The sequence below is a fragment of the Scatophagus argus genome, chromosome 6 (genome assembly GCF_020382885.2).
Source record: "Scatophagus argus isolate fScaArg1 chromosome 6, fScaArg1.pri, whole genome shotgun sequence".
Taxonomy (NCBI): Eukaryota; Metazoa; Chordata; class Actinopteri; family Scatophagidae; genus Scatophagus; species Scatophagus argus.
In genome coordinates, this window is record NC_058498.1 from 16,380,213 (window position 1) to 16,400,123 (window position 19,911).

General features: G+C 43.1%; 2 protein-coding genes and 1 long non-coding RNA gene across 4 annotated transcripts; 2 read left to right on the forward strand and 1 right to left on the reverse strand.

The window, feature by feature from the left end:
- Window positions 1-1,531: 1,531 nt before the first annotated feature.
- LOC124060998 lies at window positions 1,532-3,384 on the reverse strand. The gene is made up of 2 exons (XM_046392481.1): window positions 2,828-3,384; window positions 1,532-2,708 (listed from the first exon to the last, which is right to left on the reverse strand). The coding sequence occupies exon 2, from the start codon at window positions 2,653-2,655 to the stop codon at window positions 1,699-1,701; it is 957 nt and encodes a 318-aa protein (XP_046248437.1). The 5' UTR covers window positions 2,656-2,708; window positions 2,828-3,384; the 3' UTR covers window positions 1,532-1,698.
- A 103-nt stretch (window positions 3,385-3,487) lies between these two features.
- Window positions 3,488-5,389, forward strand: org (oogenesis-related gene). Of its 2 annotated transcripts, none has more exons than XM_046392482.1 (6): window positions 3,488-3,663; window positions 3,786-3,857; window positions 3,935-4,154; window positions 4,539-4,726; window positions 5,042-5,149; window positions 5,279-5,389. In XM_046392482.1, the coding sequence occupies exons 1-6, from the start codon at window positions 3,607-3,609 to the stop codon at window positions 5,324-5,326; spliced, it is 693 nt and encodes a 230-aa protein (XP_046248438.1). In that variant the 5' UTR covers window positions 3,488-3,606; the 3' UTR covers window positions 5,327-5,389. The 2 variants fall into 2 exon arrangements, with proteins under 2 accessions (XP_046248438.1, XP_046248439.1); XM_046392483.1 differs by having other exon boundaries at window positions 4,554-4,726.
- A 726-nt stretch (window positions 5,390-6,115) lies between these two features.
- On the forward strand, window positions 6,116-6,967 carry LOC124061000. The gene is made up of 2 exons (XR_006843663.1): window positions 6,116-6,447; window positions 6,562-6,967. It is a non-coding gene; the product is annotated as an uncharacterized LOC124061000 (long non-coding RNA).
- Window positions 6,968-19,911: the final 12,944 nt, after the last annotated feature.

Here is a 19,911-nt window from a genome sequence, read left to right on the forward strand (position 1 = left end):
CATCGCAGAATGACTCACTCATCCAAAGGGCTGCTGTTTCTCTAACGGCTTGTCAGTATCGCTTCTGTTATATTTACGCCGTAACACATTGTCTGAATGAAAAATATGTTGACGATGTGTAAACATGTTGTGGCTGACAATAGCATAATACCGCCAAATTTAAAACGGTCTAATAAGGAGCTGAGGAGGAGATTGGTTGTGAAGGATCTGCACGTGGTTGCTGGTGTGGTGATCATGGTCAACTTTCAACTTTTTCTCCTGCTGTAAGTCAAAAAGCTCACTGCGCAAAAGCACACAATGGACAAATATTTTACTGGAGAGAAAATAGGCATCAAGCAAACATATCAGTCAAATCCAAAACATGACAAAGCCTGTCTTTGCTTTTGAGGTCTCTGTCAATATAAAAGGCTTCCAAGAGGCTGCACAACAGAAAAGCTTTGGGAACCACTGATAGATGAGGTTATTTCTGCAGTCCATCAACTTGTCAACAGGACTATAGCCAGTTTATTAGGTTCGCCTGCAGCTAGAACTTGTACAGTCTAAAACAACAGCCCTGGAATAAATCTTTATGAAGGCTGTAATGTTCGGTTTGTTTCTGTTTTTTTTAAAGGAGGTTTTGATTCAACTGTATGATCATTTACAGCTTGTGGTGCTGTTGAAATGACTTGCATTACGCTGAGACATGTTACTGACATTTTGTTCAGCCTTTTGACATCATGGGGAGCCTTGAAGGTAAATTACCGTACAGTTAAATTCTGGGCGTGGTATATTGGAGATTTAACAGTTGAGTAGCTGATTGAAATAAACTGGTGCTTGCACCGTTCTCCACATTGCTTTGTGTGTACAAATCTGGAATTTTCTAATGTCATCCTTATCTTCATTACACTAGCTTTGCTTTTAAGTGACTGAACTGTCAAATGAAACGAGACCGGAAACCCTTATTTCCCTTAAAGCTTTAACGTAAAATCACTTATGTCACACACGTAAACCAACAAAATGGTCAGTGATTTTAAATTTAGATCATTTTAATCTATTCTTGTGTTCACGGACTCGCTCTTGAATTCTCCTCGACCTCCACTTATAGCAGAGCAGTCTGCGTCATAATGATATTTACTCACTGTGTTTCAGTGTGTGAGGGAGTTGAGGAGGCGGGCTTTGCAAATGCTTTACTTGACCATCATTAAAGGCCTCTCCACAGAGGCTCTTCATATGCTAAGGAGGAAGAAGAACCTACTTGGTTTCTCTGGCTGAGGGGACACGTCAGTCCACATTCTCTAGTGCAAGACCTGTGGTTTGTGGTTCATGCTTACTGAAGGAGATATAAGACATATTCAGCAGGGCACTGAACAGGAGCAGACAGCTTTGACATTTAAGATTATGAAAGTGGTGGAGGAATTTATTAATATTAACCACATGGCTGGGGTCACGTTGTTGCTCGTTGTGAGAATCTTAAAGATGGTCCTCTGTGCTCCTCAGCACAGGAAACAAGATCTTAAAATTTGTAAGTACCATAATACACACAATATTGCAGCAGTCTGTTCAGATTGGTTTATTTTTTTAAGTGACAACAGCTAATACATTTACTGGCATACTGGCACAAGACAAAATCTGTGTATCATGAGGAAACAGAAGGCAGTCAGCACTGTTTTACACGAATGAGGCACAATGTAAATCAAGTGAAGTTGTCTTATAACACAGTCATTCCCATGTTTTCACTCCTAATGAGGTGAAGTGTTTCCGTATGACCTCGTAGAAGCGCTTTTTACGCCTGCCGTCTGGGTGTCTGGGTATAGACGAGGATGAAAGGGTGCTGTTGGTGGAGGAAGCTGCGGATGTTTTTATCTCTCCATTTATTGGCTCTTTAATCTGAAGGTCATTTGTGTCTGTAGACAGTGTCTTCTTGTCTCCTGACAGGTGAGAGGAGTTGCCTTTGTTGTCTACTGTTCTCGTCCCTGGAGTTTTGCTAATACAGCATGCAGTCTCCTCATCTTTGTTAAAGCGCCGTAGTCCAGCTTGGCACAGAAGTGCCTCCTCACTCGCCATCTGAGGGCTCTGGCTCAGGGTGATGAAGCCATACGGGGTGGTGATCTTGGGCAAGTGTGGCAGGGAGAGGGCGGCTCTGCTGGCAGGGTCCAAACAGTGCTGGGCCTCGGTGTAGGAGCAGGGATGGGACGCTTCCCTTTGCAGAAGAGATCTCCTCTGGGAAAAGGGGTCTGAGATACTCCGCTCTGCCTTACGGTCTGACAGAACCAAACTGAGGCCTGAGGATGACGCAGACGATGAGAGCGTGGAACAGGTCGCAGAAGTATATAGAGATGAGCGTGACAAAGAACTCCCTAAGCCTTCTTCTGACTCTGTATAATCCTCCTGGGTCTCTTTGTCCAATGATCTTAAGCTGTTCTGCACAGACAGGCTTGGTATAGTGAACTGTGGGATGCTGTCAGGTGTCAGGATATTTGGAAAAATGTTCTCCCGGCTTGTCTGGGAGTCTGATCCTAGAGAACACCCGAAGGACTTCGCACTGCTGGTAGCCCACAAGAGTGCACGGATCCCTGCGCTGCTGTGCCTGCGTGTTGTGCAGAAATCATCCGAAGATTTGGATCCGCTGCAGATAGCTCCAATGCTGAATGTCCGTGTGACTGTGTTCTTATCCATTTCCGTAGGTCTGAAGATCTTTCAGTCTCTTTGCAAACTGGTCTGCTTGTTGGCTGGCCAGAGGAGAGATGACAAGCTGCTTTTATACTTCTGTACTTACCACCTTTCGTCCCCCACCAGATGCATCAACAGATGCGTAAATGTGACGAAAGCCAGAGACGGAAATGGTTACCATTTAGGGAGCTCGTCAAGTATGGAAGCATAATGATGGGCCTCTCTCTTTAAACCTCTTCATATGCTAAGGAGCAGACAGAGATGGAGTATGTGCCTGCCTCCCAGAGAGTCTGGTGGTTACAAGAGGGATGCAGGAAGTTTGAGATCTATTCATGGATATTCATGGATGAACAATCTTTCACAAACCTGCCTGGATAGACTCAGGGTTAAAGATACAGTGTGCCGGGACACTGAAAGTTAACTTTAAAATGAAAATTATTTGTAAAACTCTTATATAAATCATCATTACTATTTCACTAAATCGACAGTATAGCACTAATGATCACTATAAATACATTATCAAAACGTGACTCATCAAGTTATGCCCTGTTTTTAAGTTTCTTTTCTGTTTAGATTTCTGATCACTTTCAGATCATCACTGTTGTTTAAATGCAGCATGCATTGGTGTAATGTTGCAAATAAATCTAGTTTGACTGCCTCGTCATCAATCACAGATCATTTTATTTACGCAGCTAACAGTGATAAAAAATGGACCAACCCGGTCACGTGACCACTGTTTCTCTCCGGCCTGCTGCGCCTTAATTGGCGGGGTTTGTTCATTGGTCCACTCTGATTGCGCCAGGTGCCTTTGTCCTTTGTTGATTGGCTGCACAGGGGCAACTTCAGGGTACATTTTAGCGCGCGCAACCTACACAAACTGTAGTGCTTCAGCTTTTTTTTTTTTGTCTCCTCGTCACTGCGGGCTGGCGGGTACACCAGGCTTTGACCCGAAGCAGGATGGCGACAGAAACACACAGACACATTTCGGAGCAGGATCAGGTCGAAAACACTGAGGTAAAGGTGGACTCGCAAATCAAAGCTCGGTCGTCCGTGTCTGGTCGTTCTGGCTGCTACAGTTGAGGACATGTAACTGGTTGGTGCGGTAGCTTTCACCTGCTTTGTCTCCTCACCTGCAGGACAGAGTTGTGAGGAGGGACGGTGTTTTCCGCTCCACGCTGCGCGGCCTCTTCTGGCCATTCGGCATCGTGGTACGAGCAGCGACTAAGGTCTAACCGCATTTTACCAGGTATCTTTACATGCGGCCTAACATGGCTCCAACTTACAGGTTCGTGCATACCGTGGGTTTTGGTGGATGCTGGGCTTCCGGCAGCCCCAGGAGAAAGCACTCGTCTGCCCGGCGGTTTCCAGTCCTGGGCGCCAGAGCCTCGCCGGCCGTAAACGCCTGCGCAGGGTCACCCGACTGCTGCTGTCCATCCTGCCCCGCTGGTTGCAGGCCCGCCTGGGCTACCCGGTGTCCAGCAGCATTGGGCGCTCGCTCTCCCCGGGTATGGTGGTTCTGTAGATTGCCCATACACTGTACCTGGAAGTCCTGTCCAGGTGGTTTGTTCAGTTCGTGTTTGCATAACATGAATCTGACCTTGTTGGATCACAGCGATTCATTGATCTGCTGACGAGGAGCACACTACGCGTCTACTCCTGTTTTTCCAGATAGAAGTTGAAACCTAATCTGACAAGTCACGTGGTTGATTTTAGTGGACTAAACAAGCAAATGTAAAGATGTTACACTGAGCTCTGAAGCTGGGAGTAATTATAGATAAGTGCTTTAGTGCAGAGGTTGTGTTCCAAAAACAAACAAACAAAAAGGTATCCATGACTTACTGCTCCACATTTGTCATGTCACTTTGCTGCTGGGCTTCTAACTCTTACAGCTTGTTTGCCGACAGAAATCAGAGTCTCTCCTACTAAACCTTGCGGAAAAGGCAGCAAAAGAAAGCAGGACGAGTTGGACGAGGAAGATGATGATGAAGAGGAGGACGAGGAGCGTCAGACCTGGGTGGAGGCGCTCACTCAGGAGCTTGCTGAAGACGACGTCCCTGAGGAGGATCCTGACTATGAGGTTAGTGCTCAATGCTAATGGTTTGCTGTGAGCTGAATTTTATTTGGAAGTGGCTAAGGATGTTGGTGATGTCTCTGTATTCCTGTTGGTAAATGTGTGTGTGTGTGTGTGTGTGTCAGGATGTACCAAAAAGTGCCTAACTTCATGGTGTAAATTGTGCGTGCCTATTTTTTGTTCTGCACATTCCCACATGTTCAGTTTCTGGGAACAAATGAATGCGATGCAAAACTTAATAGCTGTTTAACTTCTGAAGTCTTAAAGATGCTCTAATGGACGCAGACATAGAGTTCATCTTTAATGCTGACCATATCTCAGCCCAGTACAATAGAGACGGAGAGTGAAGAGTACCGCTCGCACAACAATACAGAAAGTGACCTTGAGATTCAGGAGAAGGGCTTGGTCATTATTGAAGATGTGAACACGGTAAGAATCATAGATGCACAGGATTTGTTTTTGTTGTTGTTGGATTTTTTGTTTCTTTTTTAACATGTTAATTTAGAGATCTGAGTGAACTAACCTGACTTTTTTTTTTTTTTTTTTTTTCTCCAATAGGGTGTCGAGTTGTCCACTCGATCTCAAGTCTCTTGCCCTGCTGTTTAGTGTGGTATTGTTTGTGGTTTTTGTATGTTTATATATTCAATAAAACTTTAGTCTTTGCCTTGACATTGCTGTGTCCACCCACTAGATGGCAGTGATGATATTTCTATTCAACAACTGAGAGCCTCAAACAAAATAAGGAAATGACTGTTGTAAAGTGCCCATGGTATTGGGCTGTGGGTGTGGGTTTTTTGTGGTCCCCACCCCCCCATGCAACTAAAACCAGTGAAAATTCAAAACCATTTGAATTTTAAAAACCCATATTCATTTAGTATACAAAATCAAATTACCTTATGTTGACTGTTTTTAGGTTGCTGTAAAATGTTGATGGGTTTCTGTAGACTGGACATGGTAGAATTTGGTAAAATCACCTTCTAGCTTGACGTGTAGCTTATGCTTCCTGTGTAAAGCCAGATACACCAGCATGTGATCACGTCTACAAAGTACCCAAAAATAAACTTAAACAGGAAATGTCTTTGAAGTACACAGCCTCTGTCAAGTTTACTAGATCTACTGAAAGACTAGAGAGCATGTAATCCTCGTAATGAAAAACATTTCATGGTTGCAAGTTTATTTTATGTATATCACTCAGTCCATATCTGCTTTGCTGGTTTGTTTAAACTTTTGTGTGCCAATAACTGACACATTAAAATGGTGGCATCAAAGTTGGGCGTTAATTGATGAAGAACTAATGAACACAACACTCAAACTGACTTGGACCTCATTTATATTTGTTCAGTGTTTTATTCTGATGTGGAAACACAACATTGGTATGTATATTTGGCTTGTGGACATTTCAGCCATATGTGTGGCAGGGCTCATCTGTCTGTACAACATGTTCGTCCAATCTTCTTTTTCCAGGCTTTTCTCTGTTGCTACCTTCAAGTGAAGTCTAATGGTCTCTTTTAATTTTAAAGTCTGGCTGTATATTGTTACTCAGTTTTTAAGGGCTTGCATTACCTTCACTTTTATTCTAGGTCTGCTGACCTCCAACCATGTCTCTGTGGCAGTGTCCCGGTGCTGTTTTTGACTTGGAGCACGTGACTTTGAGTTGTTTGACCTGAGCTCGTCCAAGCAGAAAATGAGCTATCGCAGCTTTCACCATCCCACTGGCTGTGCTGCAGGTGAGGAGAGGCTGCTGCCGTGTAGCTGTCACATGACGGGCTTCAGGAACATATTGTTCAGTGTGATCCTGCGCTGCCCACACAGACGCACCTCTTCTATCTGCACATGTGTAGTGTCTGTGTTTGCTGCTGAGAGGGTGAGCTGCGCTTATGGGAGTAGGCGGCAGGCTGCCGTGAAGAGCTCCATGAACCTCTTGACAATAACCGAACCAGTCCTTATGCTCGTTCAACAATCAGCACCCACTCTTCCCATGCTGTAGATGAGATGCTGCCACTGGCTGCTTCTTTGTTGACGTTGATGGTGGGGCGGAATGGATCATGGTTAGAGATTGGATAAATTTAGTCTTTTGTTTCCACACATCAGTCTATCTCTTTTTTTTTTTGTACTTCATCTGTTTCAGATGCAAATTAACCTTGTGACATGTTTGAAGACTTTGCATTAAGCAAATATCCTGTTTAGTGTCAGTGAGTCTCTGTATGACTGTCGTATCATCTTGATTAAAACTGTTTGTTGTCGTTTCTTGTGAGAACTTAAAAATCACTTATTCAGTGCTTTCTGACGGAATTGTTTTTCCATGTCTGTTGCAGTCGCTACTAAATTATATAACATGACACAAGGAAAAGTGTCAAAAATGATGCTAACATTTGCAAGCAGCAAAAAGCCTGCACAATTTTGGCAATCCCAGAATTTAAACTTTCAGTGTTGTTAGCTTAATTAATTAATTTGTTTAGCATGGGGCCATTGTGTCTGTGGAAAACACCCACTCAGTTTGTGTGAATTCGGATGCCACAATTAAATAAAACACAAAATGCCAGTAATCAAGTAAATCAGTTGTTGACACCAAGATCTAGTTGCCTTCAATTAATTCCTGAAAACACTTAAAAGTTGTTTTGACAGTGAACTTGTGTGACTTCCTTTTTTCTTTTCCTCTCAGATGTTTCTCACCTCCTGACACTCGGGTGCAAACGCAGGTGCCACCTCACGGAAGTAAGAGAGCACACATTGGTATGAATTACATGCTTGGTGTGTGTGTGTGTGAGAGAGAGAGAGAGAGAGAGAAAGGTTGTGTTTGTGGCAAGGGCAGCAGCAGTGAGAGCTGGATAAAGAACAGGAACTGGTGGTCTCTGGGGTGTTCATGGCTCTCTGAACGTTTGAAGGGTAGGCTGCTCGGTGGAGGCAGCGATGGAGAGCATCGACCTCTATCTCTGGTGTTTGTAGCAAGCTGGAGACCGCTTTTAAACCAGAAGCTCTGTCTTTGCCTTTCAACAGCAAGGTGAAAACACAGCGTCTGGAAGGGGCTGTGAATTTCATGCACGGTCCCAGGTGTGCTATAGAACAGAGGCTGCCTTGCTTCATGCGGTGAATGTAGAGGTGGTCTTGGTCTTGTTTTGTAATGGATGGCTGCATGCATTGTGGTTGGTTGAGGTTTTGGCCATCGGGTTAAGTTGCGGGCAGCAGGTGCTTTCGTACTATGTCACAGATTCTGTTTTATTCTACTACATTATACGAGATTTGTATGAGCAGCACTGGTGTTGATGCAGCACAGATTGTGATAAAACCTCTCTGACACACACACACAGTCTCTCTCACACCCAGAGGCTCAACACACTGCAGAGCCACAGCTAGGACTTTTGGTGACATCGGCTTATTGTCACCTTGAATGAATGGCAGCAGGTGCCGGCTGCTCCCCAGGCCCCCTGTCCGACCTGCAGGCTATTATCTGCTGCATTACAATGTGACTCTGTAATGTCAGCCAACAAAAGCGCTTGGACTCACTCCCCTGCCTCTTACTTTTCTGCTGTAACCTTCTTCACTGCCCCTCTGCATCCACCTCAACACAGTCATGCAGCGCTTTACCTTCAGCCTAATGAGCAGCTGTCCCCGTTGATTTCAAGAGCATCCATCATCTTCAGAGAAGTATAGCAGGAAAAGGGGCATGAAAAATGAAGCAGACAGGTGGAGCCATCGGTTAGTCATACACTTTGATGCCTCTCAGAAAGTTTCAGAGTAAAGGAAAAGTGCACAGAAGTCAGATATGTCTCACAAAATCAGTTCAAGTTCGGAACAATACAGGATCGAGTAAATTTGTTCTGAAGATAATTTGATGCTGCAGCGATTTTCATTTCCTTAATATTGGTTTTATCCCCCCAAATAGTTTAGCATGATAATCTGATGGCCTGAACTATCACAGGCCAGCTTATTCTCAAAGTCCCCCTGAGCTGCCTGGCAGCATCACCTCAGCTTCTCATCTAGATGAGTGTGTTTTATGTCTCACTGGGCTCCTTGATCAATCCAGCAGGATTTAAAGGCTTTGCTGCTACCTGTGGTTGTCCTTGTCTGTCCGAAGGTCGCTTAAGAAAAACTGCACAGGGCCCTCAAAGTGTGTGAAGTCAGCCCCTGCTGATGCTGGCAAGCAAATCCATTCACACATTTATGATGCTATTCTGAGACATGGCCCAGAGACCAGCGAAGGTACGTAACAGCTGGAGGAGCCAATGCATGCAGACAGACAGACGGAGATAAATAGTGAGAGCGGTCTACCTGTGACACAGACAGACGTCCTGTAAATCTGTGTCCACAGTCAGGAGCTGCACTGCAGATTCCACTTTAACCTTTGACTCAGTTTGTTCACACCTGCTGGAGGGATTCTGTCACTCTCTGTTCACATCAAATGAATGTGACAGACTTTAATGGTTCTGATATCAGCAGCGAGTCTCAAAGGTTTGTTTTGAAAGTTTGCATAGTCAGCTTCTTTAAGATTTATTTCAAGTTGAATAACAGTACGTATGCAACATTTAGCACATTGTTGCCCCCTGGTGGTGATGTGGAGGATGTAGATGTGATGTGTAATTGATGAAGTCAAATAAAATGGCAGTATAGTTTGATAATCTTCCTCTGCTATTGATTGCACTGTTTGCAAATACAGACATGCTGTCAAACATGCACTTCCAGATATTTTGCCGTTTGGGTCAGACGTTACAGGAGCTATGTGACAAACTCTTATTGGCAAGTTATGGAGAACTACAGTAAATGTGCTGTGTTTGTTGCTCCACCGAACGGATGCACATTAAATATTTTTGAAGCAACTGAAAGCTTTGACATATAAATGGAGTAAAAGTGAAATTTGTTTGGACTGGAGTATTTATTGAAGCTAACATGTTTAGTGCTCAAAGTTTACGTTCTGAAGCATCTCTTTCATTCGAAGCAAACCGGTCAAGTCAGATGACTCATGTTCACTTGATCTGTTGGTGTCTTAGTCATGAATACTGAGTAGCACTGTAACCTCCTTTGGATGACACCGTCTGCCAAATTCTGCCTATGCAAATCTGAAATATTTCATCTTCAAATTTATATTGAACACTTTTAGACAACCAAAGCTTTATTTCATTAAGTTTTGTAAAGTTTGTTATTCTGCCGTTTTCGCTGGTTTTTCATCTTATCAAGTGTGCAATCTTTGTAATTTAATATTAAGTAAACAACATTTCATTTATTAACTTTGCATTAACAGTAAGATATGATTAGCATAAGTGTTAATAAATATATAATTAATAAACTGTATAATAAACTGTGAAAAGTAAGTTAAAAAATGTAACCTAATTATGTCTTAAACTATCCTCTGAAATAAAAAGAGTATTTTAAAGTAGAAAAATGCACATGAACGGGTGGCAAGACAGTCTCAGTGTCAAAGCTTGGAAAGTGTCAAATCTTCTAAAGAAGAAAAAAAAAATATTCAAGTGTCAGCACTTCAAAACTGTACTGACAGAAGGTGCAGCTCTTGAATAAAGACACTTTGGCACTTTCCACCCCATGTTATCTTCAGCTGCAGCAGAGCCTGTGCTCCGAGCTACTAAAATTACACCCCTCAGCAGGTTTTAATCCCAGACAGTCATGTCAGCTGTTTATTTTGATGAACTTTCAAGAGGAGGGAACATCAGCTGCAAATCAGTTTACTATCAGATGTTTCTTCTTCATTTTTAAATGAAAAAGCAATTTCATTTTATGTTAGGGGCAGCGAAGTGAATAGACCTTCTTTGGCCACATGTGCCACAGTCAAGCGTGTCTGTGGCTTCCTCTGACACAGGGGCTTTTTATTCCCCAAGTGACGACGGAAAGGCGGATGCTGGCTGCCAACTGGTTGTCCATTATATGCAAACATATTGTGTGCGCAGATGATTTTAACTGCCACATTTGGCTTGATTTACAGGACTGCCATGAGCTTCCCAACACGGATCATTCACCAGCAATAGCAAATGTAGAGCTTCAGAAATGAAAAAAAGAAACACGCTGGGAGAAGTTTTCAGATAATCTGCTTCAGTAAAAATACTACAATGAAAAGTCCTGCCTGTCAAATATTAAGTAAAGGTAAATAAGTGATAAAGAATATGTTAAGTGTCTAGTTAGGAAGTCAGTATGCAGTGTGGATCCAGTCAGTGTTATATTTTTTATATATTATTGACTTGAAACTGCTAATACATTAAAGTAGCGTTTTAATGTTGCAGCTGGTCGAGATACACCACATAGACAAAAGTATTTCTTTCTAGGGTGGTTTTTCAAAGGTTGGTCTTGGTCCCTTACTTCCAGTGAAGGGAAATCTCAATGCTTCAGCATACCAAGACATCTTGGACAATACTATGCTTCAAACTTTGTAGCAACAGTTTGGTGAAGGCCCTTTTCTATTCCAGCATGACATTGCTGAAGCGCACAAAGCAAAGTCCTTAAAGACATGGCTGGATGAGTTTGGTGTGGAAGAACTTGACTGGCCCACACAGAGCCCTGACCTCAACCCCATCCAACACCTTTGGGATGAACTGAACAGAAATTGTGAGCCAGACCTTTTCATCCAACATCAGTGTCTGAACTCACAAATGCTCTACTACTACAATCTACTGCATGAATGGGCAAAAATTCCCAAAGAAACGCCAAAATCAGAAACCACAATCTTGTGGAAAGACTTTTTAGAAGAGTAGAAACTATTATAGCTGCAAAGCTGTCTGTGTATTTAGAATGTGATGTCAGGAAAGTCACTGTTGGTGAAATGGCCAGGTGTTCCAATACTTTTGTCTTTATGGTGTATTAAGCATTTATCATGCTGCCTGTTAGTTTATTGCATAGTAATACATCATCTGTGTCTTCATCAGCTACAAAGTGATCATGTATTTTGTGTATGTAACAGCCCCTGCACACCCACAGTCCACTCACACAGGCGTTTTCTCTTATGTTCCCTATTTAGGCTTCTTCTCAGCCTCGTTTGGGCTCCCAGAAAATGCATTTGAAAGCTGCATTCAGCTTACACTCGAGTAGAGCTGTAATCAGATAGAGTAACCGCAAACACCCTTGTGAGAGTGCAGCACCTTTAATTTAAAAAAGTAACTAGCTGCTGATGTGCTGGGCAGTTATTACTTCCTTTGGCTTGAACCCACATTGTTTTTTGAAAAGGCGCTAACAGTTTCATCCTCAGGAGCTCACTGATCATACAAGGTCTCTCCATATGCTAGGTTTTGACCCGGTCCTCTTCAGTAACAAGTACTGTTAGGAGTTGCTTATTATTATTTGAAATTTATCAAAGGTTTTTAAAACCAGGCACTTCAACCAGGCACAAGAATAAATCACCACTTTCACATCCGTTCGTCCATCCGTCCGTCTATTTTCTTCCGCTTATCTAGGGTTGGGTCAGCAGGAGAATATTCCAGGCATCCTCCTCACCAGCAGTGTTTTTTCCAGCTCCTCCTGGGTCTACCCTGAGGTCTCCTTCCAGTTGGACGTGTCTGGGAAACCCCCAAAGGGAGGTAGCCAGGACATTCACCCATCAGTCCTAAAAATCTAATGAGATAATAAATAACAGTATACTAATAGTTAACAGTCAGGCAACAGGGGCAACCTTTCTGTACTGAGTACTTTTATTTTAGATACTTCTTCCACTACTGCTTAAATATAGTGGAGTAGAAGTACAACATAAATGCAGTACTCAAGTACAAAAACCTGAAAACTGTACATTGCTTTTTGTGATGCTTATATTTTTTCATGATTGATAGTGAAAACCAGTTGGTTCTTTCATATGATTTTTGGATTGTGATATCCTGGCCTTATTTTTAACAGCCACACTTATTACACATTTTAGCTTCTCTTCAATACACCAGAATGTTTTTAGGCCATCAACAGCTTGAGATTCTCCCAAATCCCCCACTTTCCTGTTTCCACCGAATGCTGTCTGTGGCAGCAAAGAGACTAATATGCTCCAATTACCAGCTGTCCAATTAACCCATATCTTTTGATGTCTCTTGTTCTTGTAGTGAAACAATTTCCGTTACATGAGTGGAGTATGTATTGGTGTTGCTGGCTGCAGAATGTAGGGCAGATAAATAAAAGGATGGAGGGGCTGTGATCATAAAGACTTCTGTGGAGGGAAGGTCGAACAACCACTGCAGAGGCTTTTGTTGGAGCTTCACATTTTGTGGCTTATGAAAATGGTATTTATTTTGCGGGTAGATAACCTGATGTATCTTGCAGAAATTACGCGTGTTTTGTTGCTCTGCGTCTCCTGGATGCCACAGTTGTTTCAATATGTTGTTCTCTGTGGTTTGCTGTCTGCTGCCGTTTTGTTTGTCATTATGTTTTTCCCCGCAGCTCTCTGTAGTCCTGCACTTGTTGGGAATGTGCCAGGCAGAGCTGAGTGACAGGAGTGATAACATGCAGAGTGAATGTTAAGCTTCCTCTTAGTCACGGGGAAACCTCACGCGCGCACACACACACACACACACACGTGAAGAGCGAGTGAGAGAAAGAGAAACAGAGAGGGGGAGAGAGTGTGTCAAATCCTAAACCTGCATCTTTCATGTGCCCACTGGCACTAATGAGATTTGTCATCCTTTTGGACAGCATGACCATAGTCCTTGTTCTGTGTTTCTTATGTAGTGTGTGTGTGGAGGGGGACCACACACACACACACACACACACACACACTGGATGCAGAGGTACGTGCTCCCTGACTGCAGTCTGAGTGACTCTAGTTTGTTGGATGACTTCTTATCAGTCATTCAGCTCATTTCAAATATGAATTTCCCTTGTGGCTGCAGAGCAAACAGTGATGCAGGATATTATTTTTGCGATGGGACAGCTTTGATTGTGAGTTGGATGGATAGATGGTGATATGTGGACAGAAAGGCGCAGGTGTGTGCACGTGTGTCCACGTGTTATTGATTTAAGTGTTGTATTAATGCTTCTCTCAGACCTCCTAGGGCTGCTGTCAGTGTTGATGATATCTGTGATTGGTGAGCCAACAGGAAATTAAACCAGGATGTAACACCTCGTAGCCTCAGCAGCACTTCAAGGCCGAGACAACTGAAAGAGCCTCAGGCCACAGGAAATAACATTTCCACACCGATGTGCTGGTTTTGTGACATATTTCTTTGGAAACTTTACTGTCTGGAGACCTCAACGTTTAATAGGTTTTCTTTCCTCCTCACCTTGGCTGTCTGGCTACTTGTTATTGGTCACGGTGAGTTTATACCAATCCCTCAGAAGGTTTTTCAGCTGTGTGATTGATTTAACTGTGAAAGGCCATGAAGGGCAATAGCCCATTTGGCCTCTTCATTGCCTGAGCACCCACACTGATGGAGCTTTAGAAGAGAGCCTCAGTGTTTGTTATTTGAATTTGAAATGAGGATAGAAGTGAGGCATGACACAAAAAGACTCAAGCACCCAGAGTGAGCAGAGACTTGTTATGGGAGAGTGTGTGCTGTTATAAACTGGCTCACACAGAGAGAGCAGGAGATGTGGCGTCAGAGTAGCTTTGTGGCATTAGTAGCAGGAACAGAACCTGGCAACTGTAGATGTGCTGCTTGGCTTCAGCCTCCTTACGTAACCGTAAAAACCATGAAGAGCGAGCCAGACAGAGGCATGCAAGCAGGACTGATGAACTGGCAGCAGGGAGCGCCCCTCTGATACCTGGAGGCACCAAAGCAGAGGCTATTTGACAGGTCTAAAAATAAGCAGCAGATGAGAACAATGTGGGAGTACACCTTTTTTTTTTCAATTCCCATCTCTGTGAAATGTGTTCAGGGACTGAGATGTGCTTTTGTGTGGCTTTGATAGTCGCTGAAAATAATCTCAACCAAAGTCAGCTCCAGTTGACTCATCAAGCTGAGTTTAGTTTGTGCCCCCCCCCCCTCCCCACGCGCTGTGTTGCCTTCTATTGTACCTGTAGTGATTGCGCAACTCCTGATTTATAAGGGTGGACTCCCATCTTTTTCCACTCTGTGATCCCTCCACACTCCCTCCTGCATGCTCTCTATCTCTCCCCCTTGCTTCCTGACATTTGTAGTGATGTTTGTGTGAACTGTGTGCATTGCAGCACTCAGCTTAACTCTACTGGCCACCCCTCCTAATCGGCTCTCCCGGCCCGAGCGCTAACAAGCTTAAAGCAAACCGGAGTAGTGGTCAGCAAGAAAAATGAGTCAGTCATGGATACGTTCACCCTGCAGTTGACCATTGGTGCTGTAATGTGTGTGTGTGTGTGTGTGTGTGTTAGCTGTACATATCAGCTGCAATAGTTGCATCAGAGGCCAAAGGGAGAGCATGATCTCTCAGCTCTCTTAAAGTAATTTAAAAAACCCAATTTCCGAAATGTAGATTTACTGATAACATTTCTTTTCACTTCAGCAAAGCCAGAGCATGGAAAATGTTTCCTTTTGTGTCCATCTAATTGGTTTTTATTGTACCCACCATGGTTCATTCACTTGTATCACGTGCAGTGATTTGGATTCTTCTTGTCTGAGCTGTTAAAACCGGCTGTAAACCACAGAAAAGAGAAATATAACCCCAGAGATTTCTAATCCACCCACTATCCTCCGCTCTGCCTCGATCTGCATACGATGTGGGAGGCTATTGTGTGAACTCGCTGATCTAATACTGCATGAAATATGGGCAACACACACACACACACTCTGCACACAAAACCACTTATCAGTCAATAAAGCTACCAGAACTGTATACAATCCCCAAGTGAAGTGTGCAGGAACAGATTTCACCTGTTTTTCATGCTTTTGCACAGCCTACATTTTTGCCTGCAGTTCATTGTTCTCTGTGTAGATCTGCGCTAAAACGTTTCATGACAAACAGGAAATAAAAAGCTCTTCTTGTCATTGCACATGTGAGGAAAATATGGCCAGAAGCTGAAGATACTCACGGGATGATGATTTGCTGTAATGTAGTTTGGAAACTGTTTCTGCTAGCTTTTGTTTTGATACGGCATGTTTTTCTCAATATGCTTAAATAGATGTGATGGAAAGCTCAGGGGAGTTTTTATGAGCAATTGTTGCCTCCAGCGGTGTGCACACTCTACATTAATGTCCGATTTTGAATGTGCATTTATATATCACGCTTGACCTCACTGATTCAAACATGAGCCACAAAAATGCAGAGAGGAAAGCCCTAATATGTGGGGGAAAAAACAAGTTTTCTCCCCAACTTTTTTTTTTTTTCTTTACCCAAGCAACTCTGACGATTTCTAACTTACCGCTCAATATCTCTATGACCAAGCCACCATAATCCCCTCTGACACGTTCCACAGGCTGCATATTTTACATCCGACTTCCAAGTTATTTTTGTCTTGGCTAAGAGGTTGTGGAGAGTGACATCACATCACATCTGCAGCTGAGTCCCTGAATAAGGAAACACTGATGCACAGGCTTGAAAAGATGTTTTCTTAATACTCATATGTTTTCATCATGATGCATTTAGAACTTTAAACACCGAATCCATATATTTTTGTCGGCTTATCCGTCCTCCTGCTGGCATTAAGCAGTTTAAAGTTCTCTCTCTCTCTCTCTCTCTCTCTCTCTCTCTCTCTCTCTCTCTCTCTCTCTCTCTCTCTCTCTCTCTCTTTCTTTGGGTTTTTTGTACTAAAGGTGGAAATGAACTGCAGCAGAGCGGGGCTCAGTAATCCTGCCCTCTATGCCTTCTAGCCACGTACTCCTTATTTACTCCTGACAGCTTCAAATTGAAACTGTGATCACATTTTCCACACCGTTCCTCAGCTGTGCTCACTTTTCGAGTCGGCCAGCCTTACACAGTGAATTGAGTTTTTTCCCCCCATCTTGTTTCTCTCCCTGTCCCTCCCTCCTGATGTCTCTGTCCTTGCCCATCTCTCTGCAGTCTGGGCCTGCTCGCTGTCTTTGGGGATTCATCAATAGCTGACCCTAACATGATTTTTGTTTTCCGTGAGTCCTGCAGCTTCCCTCTGTCTCCCTCTCTGTGGACAGGACTGTCCATTTGTTAAGACTGAATATAAAAAAAAAAGAAACATAGTGGACCTGAGATCGAATTAGGAGAACAGAAAGGGAAAGAGGTGGATTAATCAAAGCCAGTGTGTTTCTCTGGGTGACAGCTACAGACAGTTCTGTCATTACATGTGATGAGATGGTGACAAAGGCTCCTACCCGGTGAGTAAATATGGGCTGTTTGTCTGTCTCTCTCTGAAAGACTTTGAGTTTGTACTTGTAAGCAATGCAGGTTTATCTGAGAATTGTATCCTGGACGAGTCACTCAGTGACTGGCAAACGTCTACATACACCCTCAGTTCAGCCTTTTAAATTTAATTTGGTTAGTTTTACCGGCATGGCTGCACATAATTTAACTTTGTAAGAATCTGGTGGTGACAGTAAGAGTAGATAATACATTAAATCTATGGGCTGGAACAGATGGCTCCCTCTGAACACACTCACACGCACACACACAGTCATACACACACTTAAAGAACACCTAAATCCAAAAATGAGCTAAAAAGTAATCAATATCTCCCTCCCTCTTCTGTTGGCTTAAATGCACAACAGATTACAGTCCATATACACACACGTCTATTCACATCCTTGTTCGTACAGGGATGACAGGAAGCCCAGCTTTAGCCTGCAGCCACAGTGCATACACAGGTTGGCTGTGACGAGCAGGCGTTTTGTTTGAGTCCTGGCTCAGTGCCCAGACTCGCTCTTCCATGATGTTGTGGGCAGCAGCGCTTGGCTGAACTTCACATTCCTCATTTACTGGCCCAGTGGCACCCAGGCCCACAAACAGACATCAACATGGGACCCCTTGCAGGGCCCAGATGAGCAATGAGACTTCTCTTCTGCATATGATGTTATCACTCACAGTAACTATGTCAGCAAATGATATAAACACGCATAAGACAAACGGTAGACTGAGTCAAGATCCATAGGATACAAATCGAAGAAAAAAATAGAAAAATGTTTGTTAGGGCAGGCAGATTTGACAATAACCAGTTGAAGACTTGTCCATAACAGATTTGCTTGGCGTGTGTGTTTTTAACCGAAGAGGTGGAGCGTAAATCTCAGTCGATGGTGAATAAAGTGTGAGGTCATGATGTATGGATGTATAGGAGCAATACAGGAAGTACAACAGGAAAATTACTTTTTATTTAATTTTTTATCATTCAGTCACTGCAGACAGCAGCAAGACTGCACTGCCAAAAGTCCCATTTACCACAATGTCAAGCTTGTTGCTTTAATAATGGTAGGAGCTTGTGTTGCCGCAGGCAAAATAACAGTTGTATCATGCATAAGCTGCAAAATGTGCATGTCAAATAAAGGAAGAAGCAATTAAAGACGACTCCCAGTGACTCCCCTTCATTTAAACCTATAAGCAATTTGTTGTCCTGTCCCCTGTGTATAAACGACAGGCCGCCTTCTCCCTCTGCAGCTGTGCTTCGGAGATCCAAGCGCTCCAGATCTTTGTGAAATTAAAATAAACTTTTGATTCTTCATCCTTTTGATTTAATATGATCCATGATCTCATGTAGCTTAGGAATAAACATCCAGCAGCGCATTGTTGGGAAGATAAAACAGATGGTAAAGTATTTTATCTTGTTTACAGTCTTTCCTAGCTGTGCGATAATCTGAGCCATTTTTAATACACATAAATGCCAAGGCTGTCTGCTCAGACATGTGGTGTGTATGTGTGTGTGTGTGTGTGTGTGTGAGAGAGAGAGAGAGAGAGAGAGAGAGAAACAAGGATGATGATGACCTGAAGCTACCAGTCTGTTAAAGCACTGGACAAATAGTTTTTGACATGTCAGTGACATTGTATGATTAAATATAATTTAGTTTGCTCTTTACTCTGACTGGCTATTCTGTTGCATCCATGATCTTAACATTCCTGCAGCTCACTGCTTGTTGCTTATTCCTCCTCCTTTGCGGCCGCTCGTCTCACTCACTTCATTTCTGCCAACCTCAGCTTTATTGAGGCACGAATCCGTGACTGATTTTCACCTGCACCTCCGTTTGCTGCCTCAGCTCATTCGGGGCTAAAAGCTTTATATGATGGATAATCTCAGCTGCTGTGTATTATCCCTGAGCCGTGGACATGTTTTGTGCACTATTTATTTCATTTAGGTTTTTCTCATCCACAACAGTGCAGCCTTTTATTGGTCATTTTTTTCTCTTTACTATGATAACAAATGTTCAGCTCAGTGTCTCCCTCATTTCTCTGACACCATCGTCTATTCCCCTGTTCCCTCTGCATGCATACATTTGGTTTAAAGGTAAACATTAATTTAACTTTATGACTGTGTTATAAATAATTGCTGTGATTTAATTAGCTAACCTAGCAGGAGAATTTATTCTCATCTACAGGGTTTGTTCTCATCCTGAAGCCTTTGCTTAATTAACGAGTTCATACACTGCCAGAGCCAAAGTCATATACTGTGAACTGCATTCACGCACACCTGCTACTTTCTTATTGCCAGGCAACAATCAATTATTAAGCATTTCATTGAAGCTGCCTGTATGGCTCTGGATCTGTGGAGCTCAGCTCACCGTCCTGCTGTCAGCTACACAGACTTATGCACTTATGCAGAAAAAAATGAAATGCTATATTTATATGTCTGTGTTTAATCAGAGATCTGTCACAAATGTGTCCTTGTGTCTCTCTTGGTTCCTCGCCCTGCTGTCGCTGTGGGTGTTCTTTATGCCCTGTGTGTCCCTGACATTGGCAGGAAGCTGCTGGGGTTATTCATGCGACGCAGTGATGTGTGCAGAGTTGGGGAGATATTCCACATCCCTTTTGGGAGGCACTGACCCTCAACACTAAAGGCTTGGACCGTCTCTCAAGTGCAGAGCCAACCTCTCACTCTAACAGGATTGACATTGACCCAGAAACATGCAGTTTGCAGTCAGTTTTTTTTCTTTTTCACTTTTGTGTGTGTGTGTGCTGATTAAAAAAATGTGCGTGCAGGTCAGATTTCATCCTTGAAGGACGTTATTATTTTTCATCCTTGCAGGCCTGACTGTAGCTGTGACAAGTGATCTGATGGACAGAAAATCTGATAGAACGAAAGTGGGTTAGACAGACGCTCTCTCAGTGTTTCACTGAAGTTAATACTAAAATAGATTTGCTTCCACTTGAGTTTTTGCTATTCATATTTGCCCATCTCCAATAAAATAGAGCCCTGGAAA